This window comes from Pseudoliparis swirei, chromosome 11 (genome assembly GCF_029220125.1).
Source record: "Pseudoliparis swirei isolate HS2019 ecotype Mariana Trench chromosome 11, NWPU_hadal_v1, whole genome shotgun sequence".
NCBI classification, from domain to species: domain Eukaryota; kingdom Metazoa; phylum Chordata; class Actinopteri; order Perciformes; family Liparidae; genus Pseudoliparis; species Pseudoliparis swirei.
In genome coordinates, this window is record NC_079398.1 from 24,336,603 (window position 1) to 24,360,203 (window position 23,601).

The following is a 23,601-nucleotide window of genomic DNA, read 5'->3' on the forward strand; positions in this document are numbered from 1 at the left end:
AAAGGAAACAGGACCTTCGATACGTTAAAGCTGCGCTCCGAAGGACTAACAGGCGATATTCAAACACAATTCCCCAAAAAGAAAAAAATTCCAAACAATAAAAAAAAAGCTGAAAACAAGATCTAAACTAGAACGGGCACTGGGTAGAGCGCATACCTTCGCATATCACAAGGTTGGGCATTGAGTTATGAACATTTTGGCATTAGTTGCATGCCAATTGGATAAAAATTGACCGTGCTATGGTAAAAAGAAGATTTTGACCTTTTCATGACCTTGACCTTTGACCCGATCGATCCCAAAATCTAATCAAATGGTCCCCGGATAATAACCAATCATCCCACCAAATTTCATGCGATTCGGTTTAATACTATTTTAGTTATGCGAGTAACAAGCATACAAATAAATAAATAAATAAATACACGGCGATCAAAACATTACGTTCCGCATTTTCAATGCGAAGGTAATAAATGTACCGTGAAAACAAATGGAGCAGGTCTTAAATCAAGATTGCTCAACTATCCTGTTGACTGCTCTCAAATTGCAGAGTGGACATGATTTGCATATTTCAGTCATGTTGATGTTGTCCTTGGGACCAGTTTAGCCCGAGGGAAAACCACAAAGATTTACAGCCGACACGACAGCAAAGGATTTCCTCCGTTTCTGCAAGTTCTCTTCAGAAGGTTAAAGGTCAGCTTTAAGACGGACCGACAGGCGATCAGTGCCGATTGTTTCAAAAGGTTGAGCACACAGGACGGTGGGGGCAAGATTGTTTATTTCAAAACCAAACCAAATGTGTACAAGTAACAGACAGAGACAATAAATAATGTAGAGACCAAAATCATGTTCTGTACATCTACTAAACAAAGTGATACAAAAACAATTCTTCTGCTCACTTCTCCAGCAGTAAAAAGCAACTTAAATATGCATAGAAACGGCGTATTGTCCAGGAATGCACACAGGGAGAAGTTTGACACTTGAGGATGATGCAATGCCATCCAGAGCTGCAGATTTCTCTGGGGGGGAAAATAAATCTTAATGACACATAGGATTGGCAGAAATGTTCAGCAAAATAATACGTTTGGTCTCGTAAACATGTTATTTCCAGACATCGTGGAGGGACAAACACAGATCACTTCCTTCATTCCCGTCGAGTGGCAGTTGGTTTGTTGTTTGGCTGCTGAAGCGAAAAGACACACAATTCTTACAGTCGGCTGCCATATGATAATGCAACGTACATTTAAAAATATTGCCAGTATAATAAGCAATCAGCCGAACAATAGTCGCACTTGAAGAGGAAGAAAGCCTCCTTTTCAACTACAAGACGCTGAACTAAAAGTCACTTTAAGCCGATCTAGAACTCATTAGCAGAAGCTGAAATGGGATGAATGCACTTAATATTCGTGCCGATGCCATACAAGTTTGGGTGGAAGAGTCCATGATGCACTAAGTTAGTGTGTAGAAAGCATGAAGGCATTCCCTTACATTATAAGAATATTAATAAACATTAAAAGGCAAGAACAGGTGTTATAGTACATCGAAGTTCCTTGAGAAGAGGAGAGAAACCTTGTAAAAAAGGTTTGTGGACTCCGAGAAATATTTCTGAGACGCTTCGGTTCCCGATGTATTTAACTATTTCCATTCCTACAATTATTATGCCACGATTATTTGCGAGCCTCACGTTTTTTTTCTTCTACGAGTCGTAAAATCGAAAATAACTTTGACCGTGGAATTAGAAACAAACAAACACACATTTCCAAAATATCAAAAGTAATAGAAAATGGAACAAAAAAAGAGAGATAAGTAGACAAGCAATTGTATTTACACTACATACAAGTTACACGACACGACTCGTTCATCCATGGCAGTCCTCTTTAACTCCTCGTCTCGGCGCTCGCTCCCGCCTCCAAAACATTGTTTGATTTGATAGTCGGAATGCCGTCAAAACAGCAGCTGTCCCAGTTTGTAAGACGCTTGGAAGTTTGGAAGTCAGTCAATGAGCTTTGAATTGTTACAGCCACGGGATGAAAGAGGTTAGGTGGAGGTGGCTCCCTCTGGTGGGAAGCCGGTGAAATGACATGAGATGAGCGCAGCGGTGCTCAGAGATTATCCCCCGGCTGGTACTGAGGCTCAGTGGCAGTGAAGTAGTCCTCCAAAAAGGCCTGCAGGTACTCAAAGGTGGGCCTCTCCTCCGGGTCTTTCTTCCAGCACTGCACCATCAGCTCGTGCAGGGACGAGGGGCAGTCCTGCGGGCACGGCATCCGGTAGCCTCGCTCCACCTGCTCCAGCACCTCGCGGTTGTTCATACCTGGAGACAGGAACAAATGTGGCTGAGAACTCATCTTTCTCACAAGAAGCTCACATCCCCGTCTCACTTTAACTTGAGCAGCTTCATAAAGTGTGATTAGGTTTGTGCCTTCACAAAAACATTCAACGGCAGAAAGAATAACGGTCTGCGTGTCACTAAAACAGGTAGAACTCAAATTTAGAGTAGAGAGTGGGAAGAAAAGTGGAAGTTAGAGTTTAGATTATTTGGGTAACAAACTGTATACTGTTCCAAAAAGTCAACAATTAACTTCCATGATTAAGATATTTTGAGACAGACTTTAAAAAGTTTTTTTACAAAAACACAAAATGAACAAACCTGCCATACATTGAATATGCTATATGTACGAGTGTGTTTTTTACAATTATTTTGTCTTATTGTTTCAGTGTTATCTTTCTCGTACTGCTGTATTGTTTCTCTCGCAAAATATTTTATTCTATCGTATTCTATGCTGTTTTTTTGTATTTGTTAGTTGCTTTTTGTGGCCGGACACAAAAGCATCTCACTCCACGTTGTTCTGTGTGTGATTGTGTCGGTGACAAATAAACATGATTTTATTTCATCTGCTAGCTCATTTTAGAACATAAGGTTTGGCGAAATCACACACTCATTACTCTAGTTACTTTAACTAGTTTACTTTAGTTGGGTGAAGCATTACTCCACCCAACTAAACCAACAGTGCAGGATTTTGTTGCTTAAAACAAGAGAAGGGTATGAAAACAACTATTTACAAACAGAAATAAGAATATGATTACATTTAACCCTTGTGTTGCCTTCGGGTCAATTTGACCCGATTCAATGTTTCACCCTCCTGTCGCTTTCGGGTCAATATGACCCGATTCAATGTTTAACCCTCCTGTTACCTTTATATTTACTAACATATTTTACCCTTGAGGTCAATATGACCCCAGCTATTAAAATCTCCAGAAAATTATTAGAATTAATATTGTTTTCCAAGTTTAAGTGTGAGGTACTTTATGTTTGTTTGTTGACTCCCGAAAGAACACCGACATTAAACATTGAATCGGGTCAAATTGACCCGAAGGCGACAGGAGGGTTAAATATTGAATCGGGTCAAAATGACCCGAAGGCAACACTAGGGTTAAAAATAATTTGACTAGTTAAAAACATATCTTTTTCTTCTTTTCTGATATTCTGTAACTCATTTCAATGCCTTATATTATATATATGATGTCAAAATGTGTATAGCAGATAGGAACAAATTCATTTCACATGTTCACAGCCTTCCGGGAACATTTCTCTGCATAATGCACAATGTGATATACGTTACGCAACATGCTGCTCTTTTTTTAGCACACAGAATGCACAATGCATTAATCAAATATAAGCAATCCTCTGGAGTTGAGAGCCGATTACATAATCCACAGATCCACGCAGCTGCTCGCTCACCTGGATAGGGCACTCTGCCCTTGGTCACCAGCTCCGTCAGCAGGATGCCGAACGACCACACGTCAGACTTGATGGTGAATTTCCCGTAGAGGGCGGCCTCGGGAGCGGTCCACTTAATCGGAAACTTTGCACCTTTAAAAGGAATTAAAACGTGTCATTTTTTAGTTTCAAATGAAGAGAAATAGAGCGACAGCATTTACCAAAACCGAAGGAGTAAGTAGGTCAATCTCTTCTGGGCGAATATTTTCCTCCATCTGTGATTTCATCATGTGTGTGGAAAAGATACGGAACAATTCCATTGTCTCTCTCGGTGTCAGTTTGCACATGGCCCAAGATAAACAAGCACATATTTAAATGGCTCACAAATGAGTGAGTGAACATGTTGACAGTGTGACTAACGGAGTCTGGAAGTCCTCCTGCTGGAGTTCACGTCTGCCAAAAACAATCAGCGGAGAACAGCCTGAGAAGTGTTTCTGGGCAGGGCCGCTCAGTCCTCGTCCTTCCATTGAGATACACAGGAACAGATGGATTTATATATATATATATATATGTATGTATCTATATATACATATATATATATATATATATATATATATACATACATATACAGGACTGTCTCAGAAAATTAGAATATTGTGATAAAGTTCTTTATTTTCTGTAATGCAATTAAAAAAACAAAAATGTCATGCATTCTGGATTCATTACAAATCAACTGAAATATTGCAAGCCTTTTATTCTTTTAATATTGCTGATTATGGCTTACAGCTTAAGAAAACTCTAAAATCCTATCTCATAAAATTTTAATATTTCCTCAGACCAAGTAAAAAAAAGATTTATAACAGCTGAGTGTTTGTCAAGGCTCAGGAAACCCTTGCAGGTGTTTCGAGTTAATTAGACAATTCAAGTGATTTGTTTAATACCCTACTAGTATACTTTTTCATGATATTCTAATATTTAGAGATAGGATATTTGAGTTTTCTTAAGCTGTAAGCCATAATCAGCAATATTAAAAGAATAAAAGGCGTGCAATATTTCAGTTGATTTGTAATGAATCCAGAATGCATGACATTTTTGTTTTTTGAATTGCATTACAGAAAATAAAGAACTTCATCACAATATTCTAATTTTCTGAGACAGTCCTGTATATACATACATATATATACATATATATATACATATATATATACATATATACGTACATATATATATATATATATATATACTCTGTTGTCTTTGTGCCATGTGCAGCCACATGTGCTTCTGTTTTCCACTGGTGTCACCAAGACATTCCTGAAGAGTCGTGTTTGTGTGTGTGTGTGTGTGTGTGTCTGTAAAGTGTCTCTTAGAATTAAATAAATGGAATAAGTCGTCTGCCAGGCCACGAACGCATTCCTTTGACGGTGAGGTTTTCAGAAGGGCACAAAGAGAATACTACAGGAACAGATACACGACTCCACGACGCAAATACTGCAAAGAGACATTTACAGACCGCGACCAACAGATTCAACGCGTCCTCCTGAAAGGGGCTGGGGGCGCTGCAGCTGCGGGTACGTTTAGCCGAGCCCTAACATAAGTGCTCATGAAGCATTAATGTACACATCACGAAGTCTCAACACAAATGTAAAACGCCACACAACTAGTTATTGTTTAATCACTCGATATGAAATGTTACACAAGGCACTAAATGAACCAACTGGCAAAACTAACGCGAGCTGCAGGCTGGCTAATATATGAGTAAATGAGGGGGTTACATAATATGGTCGACGAATTCAACGTGACACTTGATTCGAAGGGCCTCAGCATGCGAGCAACACCAGTTATGTGCACTGGCATTACATGTGTTTACATCCTGGCACTTTGGGACCATTAAAAGTATGCTGAGTTAGCTTGTTGCAGTAACCATGGTTATTCTGAAAACTGTCCCTGGATTCCTTTAACACGTAATATCTTCTGGATTTATGAATTCTGAGCAGATACTGTATATATAGGTTTATTCAGAATGGAGATAATGACATGCACATTTAATTTAGTTGTTTATTATGTCTGTGTTTTCAGATTTGGAGTTATGACTCCTAAAGGGTTGGATTTTAATGTGAATTGCAGCAATCAGGTGCGATGGGTTTTTAAAGTACCTTAACGGCCACCTTGCTCACTGCTAACGTCCTCAGACACACATTCCTCCATCGATGCATATATAAATACAACAAAGCCATCCCTTCATGGACACAATATTGGCAGTTCACTCTAATCCACTGTTTGAAAGTGTTATTTTGGAAGTCGTGTTACAGCTTGTGATGCTCCAGTGACTTTGTATTTACATAGTTGATTGCTATTGATTGGACCGTGCTGCAGATGTATCCTAGCAACCAAGTGAAACATGAGTCCATGGGACCATGCAGACCAGGGGAAGGATTTTACAGCTGAAGACGGATTGACAAGCAGCTGGTGCGACCCGACCGAGCCGGCGTACCTTGTCTCGCCGTGTACTCGTTGTCCTCGATGAGCCGGGCCAGACCGAAGTCCGCGATCTTGCACACCAGACTCTCCCCCACCAGGATGTTGGCCGAGCGCAGGTCTCGGTGGATGTAGTTCATCCTCTCGATGTACGCCATGCCTGCTGCCACCTGGGAAATAGAGTCATTTATTCCAGTTCAAATTTAAATATTGTTCAAGGTGAACAAATCTGTGCTCAGCAAGATCTGCGCAAAGATTTACACACATTTCTGAAGGGTTCAGGATTAAATGGCCTCAAGACCAGTTAAAACATATATATGGTATATGTTACGTTTCAGTGACATGGTTTATCTTAACTCTTCCGAATAACATGGATTACGTAAAATCCTAGAAGAGATATATTTTAACAAAGCGTTTAACTGCGTAAAAATGGCGCCGCGATAGAAAGGCTAATGTCTTCACTGAAAACCCAAAGATGCGTCATGTTTGCAAAGTGAACTCCAGCTTCAGGTACGATTACTTATCAACTCACAGGAAGGGAAACACCTGCAGTGATCGAGCGCCCCGATGGTGATCATAAATCACAAATGTGAGATTATTTGTTTATCACAGACCAGCCAAACGGGTGAGTTTAAACTCCTGAAACAGCCATTTTGGCTAAAATGAAAATATGCCTTGATGAAACTGTAAACATGTGCTTAACATCAAGATGAGTGGCTGTACATGTGCAACACAGAGCTGGAGACGATGAAAGTGAATCCAGCGATAAGATCCACAGGACGCAGCATCGACGTGGGGCTTCGCCTTCAGCAGCGTACCTGAGCCGCCATGTCCACGAGGTTTGGCAGTTTGAGGCTTCGTCCTTCTCCATCTTTCAGGAAGTCGAGCAAACTCCCTAAACAACAGATGCAAAAGAAGTTTGGTGATGTGGTCTCATTCGGTCTTCAGATGACGGATCTTTGTTTGTTTGTTTGTTTGTTTGTGTATTTTATTCAGTCAATCAAATCAAATACAATACAATATTATCCTATATAATATACAAAAGAGAAAGACTGAAAAGGTATAGGTAGAAGCAAAAAATGCTTATAAATTCCTATCCTAAATTGAAATCAAAATAAATCAGAAAATTAATATAAAATAAAGAAGAAAATAAAACAAAAAACAAAATAAAAAACAAAATATATTTATATATACTACCACATACATCTTTCATATTAATACGTTTTTAATCACATTTATAACTCTCAAGAATTGTTTTGTAAATAATTCCCTTGAAAACCAAAAAGGAGTTCACCAGTCTTACATCCATTTCAACATTATTCCATAATTGGACTCCTGCACTTTGTCTGCATTATTTTATAATAAACTAAATCATTAAATTTCATAACACGTGATCTGTAAAATAAAGGGTTTGTGTGCTCATAGTAGCCGACATTATTCATGATGCGTATCGCACGTTTTTGTAACACAACTGTTGAATTTAAAAAGGTTTTATAGGTCGAACCCCACACTTCCACACAATAAGTTAGATATGGAAGTATGAGTGAGCAATAGATTATGTACAAAGCCTTAGTAGTTAGTACATCTCTACATTTATACAGTATTGCTATTGACTTGGACATTTTACCATTTATATATTCAATATGTTGTCTCCATGTTACTTTATGATCAATAATGACCCCGAGGAATTTTGTCTCAAAAACTCTTTCAATTTTATCACCACAGAATTTTAACTGAATATCCCCCTCTAATTCCATTTGATTTCCAAAAATCATGAATTTTGTTTTCTTTATGTTAAGTGATAATGTATTGACATCAAACCAAGATTTAATAATTCCTAGTTCCTTTTCAATAACTAACAAACATCTTTCCTCCGTTTTGGCTCAAAACTGAAGTACAACATTGTAGCGAATGCCACGAGTTACACTCGGCTCACACTGATGAAATATATCCGCGGATCTCTTTGTAGAAGCACCAGTTGTGTTTGTATAACTGTATTAAACTATTCACGACAAGAAGAACACATCGCTGTCCTGTCCGTGCGGATGACGCATCAATTATGGACACGCTGTGTCGTTGTGTGCACAAATGCGTGTATGTAATATTCATAGGTGTCTTTTTGAAATAGCATCTACCTTTGCACATGTACTCCGTGACGATGTAGATGGGTTCTTCGGACACCACGGCGTAGAGCTGCACCAGCTTATCGTGTCGAAGCTTCTTCATGATCTGAGCCTCCTCCAGGAAGGACTCCGGGGACATGGTGCCGGGCTTCAGGGTCTTCACCGCCACCTTGGTGGTGCCGTTCCACGTGCCTGACGAGCAGAACAAAAGAATGTAAACAGGGGATATTCAACAATTTGAACCGTTATGTATTTTTTATCGTCTAGTTCAAATAAAGTACAACACAGATAACCAAAGACAAATAGTGGCTGAAGGTTGCACTATCGAGTTAATATGCACTGAATATTTGCACTAGTTTAGCAACCCCAGAAATATATATTTATTTCTGGTTAGATGCCAAACTGCATTTCGTTGCTCTGTACTTGTACATGTGTAATGACAATAAAGTTGAATCTAACCTAATCTAATCTAAAAATGTAGCTTTGGAAAAGACAAAGCAGTTAAACACTGGGTAAATATAAATTAATTATCCATGTTTTTGGAACCAAGAGTTAAGATATGTCACTGAAACCTGATTGGATACAACAAATACCACATTAAGGCCATTACGGATCCTGAAGCTGAAATCATGCAATGTTTAAAAATCTTATTCCAGCCCAAATGGACAGTGAGATTCAAGAGATGGAAATGAAATGACGAAAAGCAAACCCTCCTCCCTGTTAGTTCGAAATGTTACAACACTTCCCACAGCTGTCCAATGCTTCATTTGTGCCAAAAGACGACGCCAGAAAGCTACGCACCCATCCAGACCTCTCCGAACTGGCCGTTGCCGAGACGCTTGATGAGCTGCAGCGACTCCCGCGGGATCTCCCACACGTCTTTGGTTTTGACGGACAGGTCGGTCAGACGAGGCATGCCTTTGTGACACGGTACGATGAGTCGGCAGCACAGCCCCGCCGCCCTGGCTGGATCAACCACGCAGATTCACAATTAAAGGACGGGGGACAGTAGAACAAAACCATACGCCGTTGACATTTACAGGAAAGCGGACGCGGATCTTTCGCGACGAGGAGTTTTGGCCCCTCTCCGATAACCGTAGCGGAGCCTCACCAGAGTAGTGCTGCACGAGCTGCTGGAGCGTCTCAAACTGGGCCCTGGTGGTGATGTAGTAGCCTCCACTGTCCAGCTTGCGGATCTTGTAGTGTTTGACGTGGTCTCCCTTGACATCGTCCCAGTCCTGGATGGAGAGGGAGTAGGCCCCTGGAACAGAGACGAGCCAATGAGTGCCATCGTGTGCAAAAGATGTAGGGCAACGAACATGGAGCAACTGAATAGTTAACACCGTATTGAACTGAATATTAAGATTAGGGCTGTCAATCGATTAAAAAAAATTAACTAATTAATCGCACATTTTGAAATTCATTAATCGCGATTAAAAGTTTTTTCTAATTCTTTTTAAAGACACAACTTTCCACAGAGCTGTGTTTTCAAACAGGCTCCTACCTATAAAGTGCCAGCGAGGTATTTAATATTGTGGATGATAAATTGTTTCTTCAGTGAAACATCCAGATGAGTAAAAAAAAAGAAGTATATTGAGACCCCATTGGTCCTGTCATCTTTAACACTGAACAGCAGAACCAGTGGCCTTGGTAACTGACTGACATTCACATATGTCCTGTTAACCCTCTGGAGGCTGGGGGCATTTTATACATTTTACAAAAAAAATGTAAATTCACCTTTTAAAGGCGTTTGCATATGACACATCCCCACGTGTTATACATCAAACATTCCAGAACAATCTCAGCTCTATTCAATGAGGCTCAGTTGTCCTGGTGCCGTGTTCTCTGCTCTCTGACTGACAGGCTGCTATAGAGCCTCACCTGTGAGGTGGGAGGTCCTTTGTGATTTACTGAGTGTTCATTGGTTGTTTTTTTCGCAAAATGTTGACAAACGGATTGACCAATCACGGTGAAGGTTTCGTGTGACGAGTTCTTTCCGCGCCGCGTCCCCCGACACGTCGCCCCTCCGTTCCTCTGTGTATCAGAGGGGGAGACGGGAGGAAGGAGGAGCAGGAGGAAACCCGACTGATTCATCCACGAGTTAAACTCATTTATGCTCCTTATTTTCGCGGAGAAATAATTGTTTTAAAAATGGAAACAGTGTTAAACCGCACTGCCGCGGTTTGACACTCAGAGGAGTGTAAAAACTTCAACGAACACCGGAAGTAAACAAAGTTGCGTTAATTGCGTTAAAATATTTTAGTGCGTTAACGCGGCCAAATTAATCGCATAGATTAACGCGTTAACGCTGACAGCCCTAATTAAGATACACTGTCGGTCTGATGACTATATTATAAGCTGTCTATATATAAAGTGCGTGTCAGCATGTTAGATGCCGCTCGGTCGGAGTACCTTTGGTTGTTTCGCTCTCACGGATGAGGAAAGTGCCCCTGGCATTGCCGTTGGAGAGCAGTTGCCTCTCTGCATCCTTTCGGCCTAATTTACCAAAATACCAGCTGCATGGGGAAAAAAGAAGGAATCAAACCATGGAGTGTAATATTCAGTATGAACATCTTTAAAATTCTTACAGTACGTGGCTCAATGACATTGTTAATGTGGTAAATGACTATTCTAGGTGGAAACGTCTGGTTTCTAATGAAATATCTCCAGAGGTGTATAGAGGCCCATTTCCATCAACGATCACTCCAGTGTTCTAATGGTACATTGTGTTATCGCCTTAGAAGACTAATGTCTGATTAGAAAACCCTTGTGCAATTATGTTAGCACAGCTGAAAACAGTTATGCTGGTGATATAAGCTATACAACTGGCCTTCCTTTGAGCTTGAAGAACAAAATTAATACTTCAAATATTAATCATTATTTCTAACCTTGTCAATGTCTTGACTATATTTTCTATTCAATTTTCAATTCATTTGATAAATAAAAGTGAGTTTTCATGGAAGACACGAAATTGTCTGGATGACCCCAAACTTTTGAACGGTAGTGTATATATATATATAAAAAGTCTTTACTCACTCCTCGGCTTGGATTGAGTCCACCGGAGCAACATAATTGCTGGGAATGTAACCAGTTCCACCTGTCGTGAGAGAACGAGCCTCCCACCAGTCGCCCTCGCTGAGGAGAGGAGGATGTAGAGGATGGAGGATAGAGGCAGTTGGGAATAAACACATCAACCTTTTACACATTATGCACACACACAAAAAAGCATTCAGATGTTTTGTCTGCCTCGTGTCTGAGAGCTGAGTAGAGAGCACATAAGTAGTGTTTCTAGTGCGTGGGCCCCTGGAGCTTCAGTGAATCATCACAGACTGAAATCCCATGGACAATATTCATCCCCGATGATAGGCTACATGTTTCTTTGATATTTTTTTCTTTATTATTATTAAAAAAGGGAGAAGAATTGTATTTGGGATTGGGCAGGTTAAAAATGGGATATGGTTAAATCCAGATTTCTGCAAGTGGAAAAAAAACCATCGGCATGGAAACACAAATACAGTATACCTCAAACATACCTCAAGACTATTTCTATTCTCTTGTGAACAAAATGGGGGGAATATACTCGATAGCTGCAGAATCATTGTCGTTTATATCAACGACCACAGGAAATCAGGAGAATATAAAATATGAGGATATGATCAACACAATTTGACATGCAATTCATCTTAAGACACACCACATAGGTGTTGTGTAACAGTCACGATTACTTACAGCTAAACTAACAAGACCACATTTAAGAGGCAAAATGTTGCGGAAGTGTTTTATAAAGCAAGGTTTTAGCAAAGTATATATGTAAATATTTATACGACTGGATATGCTAGTCATGGATTGTACTGCATGGGCTGTATGAGAGTTTTCTTATAGTTTTTCTATAAACATGTTAAACACCGTTTTTGGATTCTCATTCACCGTGGTGGAGGCGTTGAAGGAAAAAAAAAGCCGGATTCAAGAATGTACGGTAATAAAAGGGCGAGTAATCTTTATACAAATAATCATTTTGTGGTTGAAGTATTCCTTTAAAATGTGTAACATAGCCCTTACAAGCCAGGTCGGGTCCAAAACAGAAAGACCCGCCCCCTCTGGCATCTCAGCCCAAACGCAGCGTTGAGACATTCTCCACAGACAGAAAACAGAGCGAGAGAAATCACGACCGCCACCCCTGATGCTGTCATGCAGATGTTTCCACACTTACGTGCTGTTGAGAATCTGGAAGCGCTCCCCCTTTCTGAAGCTGAGGTCATCCTCAGTCCTGGCTTCGTAGTCGTAAAGGGCCACAAACAGAGTCACACCTGCAGGGACACAAAGAGGAGGAAGTATTATGCTTTTTACTGGGGTTTTATTGTTGGGTTAGTTCATCTGTGTTGTTATGTAATTGTAATCGTATGTATTGTTATGGCCATAACAACCGCTGCCCTCTTCATTTGTTTCTTACATCCACTCTGCTTTTGTTTTATTTTAACTTCAAATACTCACAATCTGTTGTATTTTCCATGCATGTAGATTATGTACAAAATACAATTTACACAGATCTTCAATACAAAATATTTATACAAATAATATACAAAATTCAATACAAAATATTATACAAATAATATACAAAATTCAATACAAAATATTATACAAATAATAGACAAAATTCAATACAAAATATTATACAAAATTCAATGCAAAATATTGAAGTTACCTTTGTCAAAAAGATAAAAGATTACATGCATATACAGAGAACTCCTTGAAGACAATGGCGTCTCGGTGGTGATCACATACAGGCTCTCTTTGGATCCTTCAGGTGTGTTTATCCGATGCTGTGTTTCATTAGTGTAAGAACCGTGTCTGTCGCAATGCGTCGTTCATTTTAAATAAATGCTGCCATGTAAAAAAAATGCATTCTAAATTTGAGCAAACCGCACAGAGAGCCTTGACATATATCTTTGCATGAGACTTCTATCTTCCACCCATGCCATGAGCCCTACACATGACTCCTTGTCCTGCACACAAAGGAAGTGTGACTTCAAGCCTCATCAGACGGAGCGTCCTCTAGGAACACTTCCTGCTGCCTAACAGCAATCGAATGCATCGGATGTGACCTGGAGCAACCCTGGATTCCCCGAAGCTCTCAATAAGCCTGAGACGATACAATGATCACATTTTCTGATTTGATCTGAAACGTTCCTGGACAGTCGGAGCCACAGTGCTGCGGTAAAGTCCTGCTTCCCTGGCAGTGCAGTGACCTCTCAGGCACCTTACAATGACCACGACTGCTCACAATCACAGGGGGGTGGGGGGATGGGGGGGGGGGGGGGGGTCGGATGAGGTTTCTGCTCTACTTGCTGGCTGTTGTTTCTTCTCTTTACAGTCTCAGATGTGAATGTTGTTTACTGCTGCCCTCCAGGAGCAATTTCTTATTCATACAAGATGATGGTGCTGACTCCACAGACGCAGCCTGATGAGTGTTTATCTGTGCTCGGGGGGGGAAAGGAACACACTTAAGTAGTAGTTCAAAGCAAGATATGCTGTTGATTTATGAATCACGCACTATTTGTATCTTCAAGATCTTCAGTGAGAAACTGTAAAGTCCATTTCCAAACTATTCAGCACAATATCTGGTCTCTCTGGTCGAAAACATGTGCTTGCAGAGCCCCGGCGATCATTTAGGTCGCTCTGTTTTCTATTAACTTCCAGGCAGTTTACATACTCTTCATCGCAGCACCACATTCTCAGGGCCTATATGAAAAGAATCACAAAAAGTATCTTACATCCAAGATTACAACCTCTCTGGAGTTCATTTGAGAGTGAAAACTTGCTCCAAGACAAATTATGTGTGCTGGTCCGGTAACATGAATGTCTTTTTATTGAATATTGGATAAAGGCCAGACAGTGAGTGGTCTTTTGAGAAGTTTACAGCTTTATAACTTAGACTGACATTTTATTTCCCTTTTAATTGCTCCATTTGAAATTTGACCTCCATTCAATGACAGCAGTATTTTTCAGAATTACAATGTCACCCTATCTTACAGGAACAGGTGGACATCTTGGGAAATGAGCTTATTTGCTTTCTTTCAGAGAGTTAGAAGAGAAGTTCAATACCACTCTTATATCCGTACAATGTTGATGAAGCTTAGCATGAAGACTAGAAACAAGGGGACATCGCTGGCTCTGTCCAACGTTTACATCTGTATCATTCTAAATGGAGAGTTTTAGTGTTAACCCTCCTGTTACCTTTGGGGTCAATTTGACCCCATATTTCATGACTCTTCCTAATTTATTGGGGACAATTGGAAAAACCTTAAATTCACATGATGATATGTTTTCAATGTCCTGTACACAACTTATGCATTTGTAGATTTGACCCCAGGCTGTTTTTCACTGTGTAAAACATATAAGAATTATCAACTTTTTTATTTATTTAAAGGGCTATTTAGGTAGTCAACAAACAAACATAAAGTGACACTCAAACATGGGAAACTAGAACGGGCACTCGGTAGAGCGCATACCTTCGCATATCACAAGATTGGGCATTGAATTATGAACATTTTGGCATTAGTTGCATGCCAATTGGATAAAAATTGACCGCGCTATGGTAAAAAGAAGATTTGGACCTTTTCATGACCTTGACCTTGATAATAACCAATCATCCCACCAAATTTCATGTGATTCAAGAATATTTTGACCTTTTCATGACCTTGACCTTGACGTTCGACCCGATCTATCCCAAAATCTAATCAAATGGTCCCCGGATAATAACCAATCATCCCACCAAATTTCATGCGATTCGGTTTAATACTTTTTGAGTTATGCGAGTAACACGCATACAAATAAATAAATACACGGCGATCAAAACATAACCTTCCGCATTTTCAATGCGAAGGTAACAATATAAATTCTAATAATTCTCTGGAGGTTTTAATTGCTAGGGTCAAATTGACCCCACGGGTAAATATGTTAGTACATTTGAAAGTTAAAAACATTGACAGATGACTTTCCATTGTGGCAACAATGCTAAATCAGTAAGGCTTGCCATTGGAAAACAGTATCACAAAATGTTGGTTTTAAAACAGCAACCGTCTTCAAAAACGTGGACCTCCCAAATCACATGAGCAACACAACAGCTGCCTTGCCTTCGACCCGCGCCATGTGTTTAAAAAGAGCCTCACCTGTTCCGCCCCGCGACCGGAGCGTCCCAGACTGCGAGGACGTGTGGACTCCTCCGAACACGGTCACCCCCTGCGTGGCGCCGCTGTTGAAGTTGTTGTAGTTGGGGATGGTGGTGACCCCGAAGCTGGGGTAGTGCTGCGGCGTGGGGTCGGCCCCATAGCGGTGCCCCGAGTTGTGCGAGACGCTGGCCTCCCGGTCGTCAGTGAGTTTAGCTGCTTCTTTATCCTTACATTGGACACAGCCCATTCTCTACTTTCTGTGGGTGGAGAGAGAAAGAGGCACGGATGAAATTAGCACGTGGGTGAAGTAATAGCTGAGAAGCCGTCTCCATTGGGGAAATTATGATTCAATGCTCCATTATTTCAGAGCTCCCTCCGAGAGTTACGGAGAGTCTTCTTTCAATTAGGCTGAAATCAAACACGATACTTTAAACTCCATTACTAATCATACTTAGGAACACAACGTGATGGGGCTGCAGCGTATCACTGTGAGTATGTGCACGGATACTTTATGCTGAGACGGTCCTGCTTCTTTTCTTTCCCAACACAAACAAATTATTTAACAGCACTACTTATGATGGTTTACTTCTCCGTCTTATTGCACAACCACACTCGGTAGAAGAATTTACACCCAGCCATTGCATTTACAAGCTGGCATGCGCTTTATTTTTGTTTTCTTTACGAGGAGCCAAACACCCATCTCCAGCTAAAATGCATCGAGAGGCCCTTTACAGCAAACCGCTCCCTGGCTGCACACAGAGTCTCATGAGGGGGGCCGGCCTCACTGAAGGAAAGCTAAATCGGTTTCTGTAACAAGTGAGGCAATTTTTAAAAAAGAGCCGTGCCGTCTTTAAAAGACCCGGTTAAACTGAAGCCCGCTCCGGCTCGCCGTGCCGCCCTTTGAGCTCTGCGAGCTCATGCAGCCGCAGCCAGGAGGAGACGCTGACGGCACGGCTGTCTCTCATCACCACGACCGGCCAGCTGACTTTGGAGCCAGCTAATTGGAAACACACTTGTTTACAGTCGCCGTGGCTGGAGAGAGGTGGCGCTCGGGGCAAACGCCAGTACGGTGGGGGGCGGTGGAGGAGGAGGAGGAAGAGGAGGAGGAAATATCGCATCACTGTTAACCGCAGCGAAAAATATTCAGATCCACGTTAACAGTGCAGCCAGTTGACTAACGGGTGGTGCCTCTTTTCTGTCAACTCAACTCAAAATGTTAAAAAACATGTTTTTGAAAACAAGAGAGCCGAAACCATTAATCAGTTGTTAGAAAATCAACTATAAGACAAAAAATGAATATTGTATTGGTTCTAGCTTCTTGAATGTCCTGGATTTCTTAGTTTTTTTAAGATAAGAAAATGTTGGGGACATTTTGAGTGTGATGGGCAATTTTTGCAATTTACTGTCATTTCAGGTGACAATAAAAAAAAGAAAAGATCTTTTGTTGGTAAACTAGTTTGCAGCCCCACGTGAGCCACTGAAGACCATCAGAGCTTAATGGTGACAAAGAAGCTACAGATATGACAGAACTGCTTCAGGCCTGCTTTACATTTACCAGCCAGAAACCCGAACGCCTCCATGAGAACAAAGTGCCAACAGATGTGTCACCAACCGGGTCCAGGCAAAGATAAGTACAGTATGTCGTTAAAGACCACATTCTTGCATTGGGATTATATTTTTATGAAAGACAAATATAATTTAGTATGTCATGTTAAAACATCCATGATGCTTTGTTATCATCAGTTAACTTGATGCTTGTGGCTTCAACAATAAGAAATAACTCCTTCATGATGCAGACATGTACACAGCACATCTCGACTGTGTCACCTGCAGCCAACAGGTCCCTGAAAGTATGGAAAACATGCCAGAATTCACTTCCTCTGCAATGCATTTTCAGATGTCGTATTCGCTCCATACTGCTGAACTAACAGAAGAACAAAGCCACTGCAGAGAAGAGGAGAATCACTGCGATCCATTACTGCCAATAAAACCCCATCAAAGACCCAGAAGAAGAAGCAAGGCCGGCGGTAGCGTTTACAGGATAAACCCAGAGACCACAGACTGAAAGGAGGAGGACCGCTGCGTCTGTGCGAGACCTTCAAATAACAAACAATCTTCAAAGACACACATATTTACATCTCCTATCTTCTGGTATTAACAGCACGTCACTACAGCAGGTATATTAAAATAAAATACAACCTTAAAACACATGTTACGCCTACAATTTGCAGGAGGAAAAGCACTAAAAAAGAATAGAAATTTGACATTGGAGCCTGTTTACTGCGTTAATACACAACACTTTCTGGAGCTACCAAATAATTTGTCAATAAGTCAAGAATTTGGTTTTAAAAAGCTAACCCAGAGGTATCCAGTCCAGGTATGCTGCCTCTTGCTCGAAGAAAACAGGGTTGATAAAATATTAAAACCGTTGACACCTCTGGTGGAGACGATATTAACTGAACTGATGGGGATAAAACAGGTGAAGACTGCAGTGATTGAAATGAAAATAGCTTCACATCTCCTCCCAGGGGGATCAGACTGAGGGGAGATCTCACGTCGTCGTCCATCCAGTGGGGATTATGAAATTCCTCCTGCACTTGAAGTAAAAAGACCGAAAAACAAAGCTTCAACATATCTTTAACTATTCTGCTGCACAGAAACTAGGACCTCTTGTCTTGTTTATATACATACGTTCACCTTGTGGTATTGTTTTGTGTCCTTCTTTTTGCACAGTGTTCGCTCAGTATTCATCATATTTGTGTCACATCACTCTGTTATGTGCCTCAAGTTGATGAAATATCTGAAACATTCATATGGTGGCATTGCGTCTGCAGGGCTTGTTCCTTGCCTGCGCATCACATGACCACCTCAGCCTGCGAGAACACTCGTCACACTAGAAACAGCATGAGGAACAAACTGACAGGATCGTAGCTACCTGGTGTGTTGTGGCAGTTAATAGCAAAAAGCAAAGATGTGGACGAGAGTGGGAGGACAGACACAGCTCTCATGTTAAAACTCCTTATCTTGATTGGCGTAAGATGCACTCCGAAAATCTGATTTGATTTCCGGCTAAACCTGTTGAAGTATAAATCAACTCGACAAGAGATTCCTTCACATCAGGAAGTGAAGAATGGAAAGAAATGTAGACGCAATATAACCTGAACACAAAGTAACAGCAACGGGTAAGTGCCACTACATCAATCTCAGATGACGGGCTCATCTGTAAATTAATGTCCCCAAACAGCGGCCTTTATTTTGACTGTGCGGTGTTGATCATCTACAGTCACACCGGGAGCTGAGAGACACAATGAGATATTCTGCCATATATATATAGTCAATCTGCAAGATCAATCTCGGAAATTAAAAGGACAGACGTGTCAGGGTCACACAGCGTGACTGATGGATTACACAGGAGTCCGGCCTGAGAAACAGACAGATGTGAGCTCTGAAAAAACAATAGGTGTGGACTGCTATAACAATGAAGAGCACTCGCGCTGCAATAGTGTCTAATAATAACAACAGACAAAAACTAAACAACAATTTAAAAAAAAATGGCCATTATACTTCTCAATGATTCAATGTTTTATCTGAGCACCAGTCTCAAACACCAAATACATGACAAAGACTAGAACGGGCACTCGGTAGAGCGCATACCTTCACCGGTACCTTTTCATGACCTTGACCTTTGACCCTATCGATCCCAAAATCTGATCAAATGGTCCCCGGATTATAACCAATCAACCCACCAAATTGCATGCGATTCGGTTTAATACTTTTTGAGTTATGCGAATAAAACACATACAAATAAATAAATACATAAATAAATACACAGCGATCAAAACATAACCTTCCGCATTCTCGAATGCAAAGGTAAAAAGCAGTAAATTCTGACATTTAAGAAGATGAAGCCGAGAAATTCTTGTCATTTCTGTTGGAGAAAACGTCTGAAGAAAATACAAAATAACAGGCGAGTGGTCTCGGCTTCGACGCACTATTTAACCTTTTGAAATGTGACTTACAAATTGAGCTCAACGGGTAATCACATCCAAGAAGGCCTTCATTATTTCACCCAGATGAACTTGCTCATTTGAACAGAATACAATCATTTTGCTCCTAACAAGAAAGCTCTGTTTCATTCAGACTCACACACTCAGATCATTGACATGGCGCAGCACAAGGTCGAGCATACCACGCGCCGCCTCCTGAAGCCGCTTTCGCGACGACCTTATTCAACTCTGAAATACTGTTTTCTGGCCACTCGACAAAGAGAGGACGTCAAAGGGGATCATTCTCCGCCGTGGGCCGTCTGATTGCGTATGAAACTCACTCCTGTGTTTGCTGGATGCGGTACGACTGGGCCAATCTCTCCTTATGGCTTCCATTCTGTGAATAGTTACAATATTTGCTTGTGTTGGACAACTGAGTTCATTCAGTGTATCAACAACAAGATAATGGCCACATTTCACTCTGCTACAAGATTATCAGGACAATGCGACGCAGTGTTAAGTGTTTTAAAGCATTCTTCTCGCCCTGAATGAACAGAGCTGGTTACAAAACCCACAGCTGAGTTCCATACAGTATATATGTGTGGGTTTAAGCCTCAACTGTGTGTCGGTGTCACAATGTTCAGTGACGTATGTTGAGTCATGTTGTCGAATCACTCAGCTCATTGTCAGTGAGATTTGTGCCTGTTGATGAATATTCTCCAAATGGGAGAAAGGGGGATATTACCAAAACACGAGTTAATCTTTTTAATTTCCCCCAACAAACGAGATAAGATTCTTACTGCTTCTCGCTTGTCCATCTGAACTGTGTTTCATTGAATGGTTCTTTCCAGATTGTGTGCCAGTGGAGGGTAATGGTCGATGTAAGAAACCACTGGTAATGATGTGGTGGCTCTGCAGCAATGGAGGTTGGAGGTTTTCTGGTACTCCTGAATACTTGTTAGAAAACTGAAGCCCCAGGCAGAAGGTGTATGAGTGCTGTACGAAGAGCTGCAGCGGTTAGTTAATTAAACCGACAAGTAGACCAACAAAAACCTAACTGGCAACTGTTTGAGATGAAGTTCTCTAATGTGAGGATTTCTCTCCTGTTTCATTAGAAACTGAATATATTTGTATTTTGGATCTCTGGTCGCACTAAATATGACATTTGAATAAGTCAAATTGGACTCTGGGACACCAGGATGGATATGTTGAACCTGTTGATTCGATTCATCAATATCAGAAAATAATGAAACGTGCCATTCACACTTTTCTCGAGCCCAAGGTTTATGTCCTCAAAAGAGTTGTTTTGTCTGATCAACAGAGCGAACCATAAACATATTCAGTTTGCAATCACGTTCAGCTTCAACCAAGTGTCAGAAATATCAATCAAATCAATCAAATCAATCAACTAATTCTTGCAGCTCTATGAAAATAACCAATATAGTTGCAGGCAGCTCGACTGTGGCTGTCATTTGTTGACCGACATTAAAAACAAACAACAACTAGATATCGGGTAAATGAACACATTTGACTTTTAACCTCAGTGATCTTCTCTTGGCTAAATGTTTCCCTTTTGTGATGACATCATTGGAACCTAAAACCCTCACAAGTAGCAGCTGATGTGACAGTGTGTCTTCTCTGCTCAACTGAACGGACACAGAGAGCCTGAAGGGGAATGCACATGGTCCATGAACCTTAATATGGAACTCCTTTCATACAAACACGCAGACACGTCACGCACGCCATGTTGAGTAGCCGTGCATTGTGGAGCAATGACATGATGCACACTCAGAGCTCCAGGGTGCAAACACACACAACTACTGCCCAACTTATTCCACATGGATCAAACTATCTCTGAGCGACACACTGCTCGCATCATCCCCGGTGGTTGCCAGTAAGCTGGATGGATGGATGGATGGCTGCCCCCCCAGACACATGATAACCCAATTAGGACAGCTTTAATTGGACATTTAACAGCGTGGAAATGCAATTAGCTTAACTCGCACGACAATTATGTGTGGGCTGAATGTCTGCAGGCCAGTATGGCGTTCATCATGTGTGTGGATGGCCTCAGTGGTCAGCTCTTCTCTGCGGCGCATCCATCCCTGCTGCTGCAACACGAGAGCCCCCTCTCCACAATCACAGCACTGCAAAACATCAGCCACTCTTCCGGGACCACGGCCACTCTGTCTCCCCCTCTCTGCTTTCACCCCCTCGGAGGGTCAACGTTACCCGTCAAATACCCGTACCGACGTCTGCAGGGCGACTGGGTGGACCAGTGGCTAGACTGGGTGTTATTTATCTGCTCTCCGTTTCCCGAGAGGAATTCATCTCGCAGTCCACAGCGCAGAATCGGGGACGAGGCGGTTGCACCAATTGAAATTCAACACAGGGAGGAGGAAAACGCGTGCTTACCGCAGAAAAATCTGATTAATCCATCGGAGTTTCCAGAGGGACTTTCGCGTGGGAACTCGCCGATATGTTTCTACTCCCCGTGACTGTTTATTCTTCGCATGAAGAGAGAAGAGCGGCGGGATATCCGTCGCTGCCGATTCGGGAGCTGCTGTCGCCGCCGTGCGTAAAGATGATGACGATGGCGACCAGAGCCAAGTTCACAACAATAACATATAGCTTTCTGGTTGATCCTGCCAAAATAAAGCTGTTTGTCTCGCGGGATTTCCAAGTGAAAACGAGAATAAAGGGTGTTTTTTAAACATTTTAAATCAGAAATAGAATGCATAATATAATAATTCCACTTAATTTAAATTGGTAGGGTAATGTTAAGCGCGCTCAATGGATGGTTTATAAAGAGCTAACTTGTGTGCTTTTATTTTGACCTGCAAATTCTGTTTCATTTTCCGGTTTATCTCGTGACGTCATGACGCAGCTGTGACGGCTCGGATCCACACCGCCCAGAGGGCTGTGATTGACACCGTATTCCGCCAATGGCAGAGGAGCATGCACAGTGGCTCCTCCCCGTTTTCGGGCAGACTGAAAAACAGGAGCAAGATTTGGCAAATTGTCAGTTTTTTTTCTCAAAAGATTAAAGCTGTCTTCTCACTTAATTTTAAGTGTTTAAATGTGAATAAGACACACAGAGAGGAACACATTAATCAGGCTTGTATTATAAATCAGAGCCAACATATAAATGTATTCAACACGTCTAGTGGGTTCGTTTTTTATACAACCAACACGTACAGCAGGTGTCTGCATGAAGCGCTGTAATCAGCTGAGATGGAATTATAACTGGCCCGTTATGAACGGAGGAAAAGCGAAACCCTGCATCAGGAAAACAATCACTTGGGAGTCTTTATTTCAGGTACTCTTCACTTCTCTCCATATTAAGCTTCACAAACAACTAATGTTGAAAACCAATGTCTAGGGGGGAGGGTATGTGTGTACGTGTATATATGTGTGTGTATGTATGCGTGTTTATGTGTGTGTGTGTGTGTGTGTGTGGGGGGGGGGTAGGTGTATGTATATGTGTGTATATATATGTATATGTTTATGTCTGACATTTTTGTACTTGTTTTATGTTTATATCACTTAACAAATAAAACATTTAAATGACAACAAAAAAAGAAACCCAATGTCTACTGTGTTAATAAACACACCAGCAACAGTCAGCCACTGACATAATTTATAAAACAGGAAAACGCTAGAACAAATATAAATGAACATCTCAACTGTTTGGTTGAGGCTCATAATAATTCAAAGAAATTGAATTGATGAAATCAATTATTATTGTTGTTGTTGTTAGCACACAGAAGATGTAACCAGTTAAGGGTTCAATTTGACATTATTTAAAGTAAGAATTTAAAATCTTTGGCATGTTTAAGATGTTGTCCTTTTTAGGAGTCAACTTGCTGCACATGCCCCCGGCCCCCTCCACGAGGACCCTGATATGACACAGCATCCCCCTGACAGGTGAAGCAGTCTTGTCTGCATGTTTGGGCGTGCTGCTTGTCGAAAGCACTTCATGCCTTGCTTTGTCCCCTGGTTTACATATTCATGGCAGCTCACCATAATAATTACAGCTTTGCATATAATCAGAATATCCCAACAATGAGCGTGGCCTAGTTAGCCTGCAAAGAGAGGGTGGGTGGAAGACGTCACCCTCATCCTCAAACTGTTGT

At 41.3% G+C, this 23,601-nt stretch overlaps 1 protein-coding gene across 1 annotated transcript; it reads right to left on the reverse strand.

The window, feature by feature from the left end:
- Positions 1-754: 754 nt before the first annotated feature.
- Positions 755-22,017, reverse strand: fyna (FYN proto-oncogene, Src family tyrosine kinase a). The gene is made up of 12 exons (XM_056426687.1): positions 21,881-22,017; positions 15,480-15,736; positions 12,521-12,617; positions 11,347-11,445; positions 10,723-10,826; positions 9,422-9,571; positions 9,112-9,276; positions 8,323-8,502; positions 7,006-7,082; positions 6,204-6,357; positions 3,734-3,865; positions 755-2,305 (listed from the first exon to the last, which is right to left on the reverse strand). The coding sequence occupies exons 2-12, from the start codon at positions 15,724-15,726 to the stop codon at positions 2,097-2,099; spliced, it is 1,614 nt and encodes a 537-aa protein (XP_056282662.1). The 5' UTR covers positions 15,727-15,736; positions 21,881-22,017; the 3' UTR covers positions 755-2,096.
- Positions 22,018-23,601: the final 1,584 nt, after the last annotated feature.

Bases quoted from the DNA above. Each gene is read 5' to 3' on its own strand.
- fyna (XM_056426687.1), bottom strand. From the start codon at position 15,726: ATGGGCTGTGTCCAATGTAAGGATAAAGAAGCAGCTAAACTCACTGAC. The intron at 9,572-10,722 runs GTACTCCGACCG...TCTCTGTTCCAG, and splicing joins TGAGAGCGAAACAACCAAAG to GGGCCTACTCCCTCTCCATC. The intron at 3,866-6,203 runs GTACGCCGGCTC...TTCCTTTTAAAG, and splicing joins CGAGTACACGGCGAGACAAG to GTGCAAAGTTTCCGATTAAG.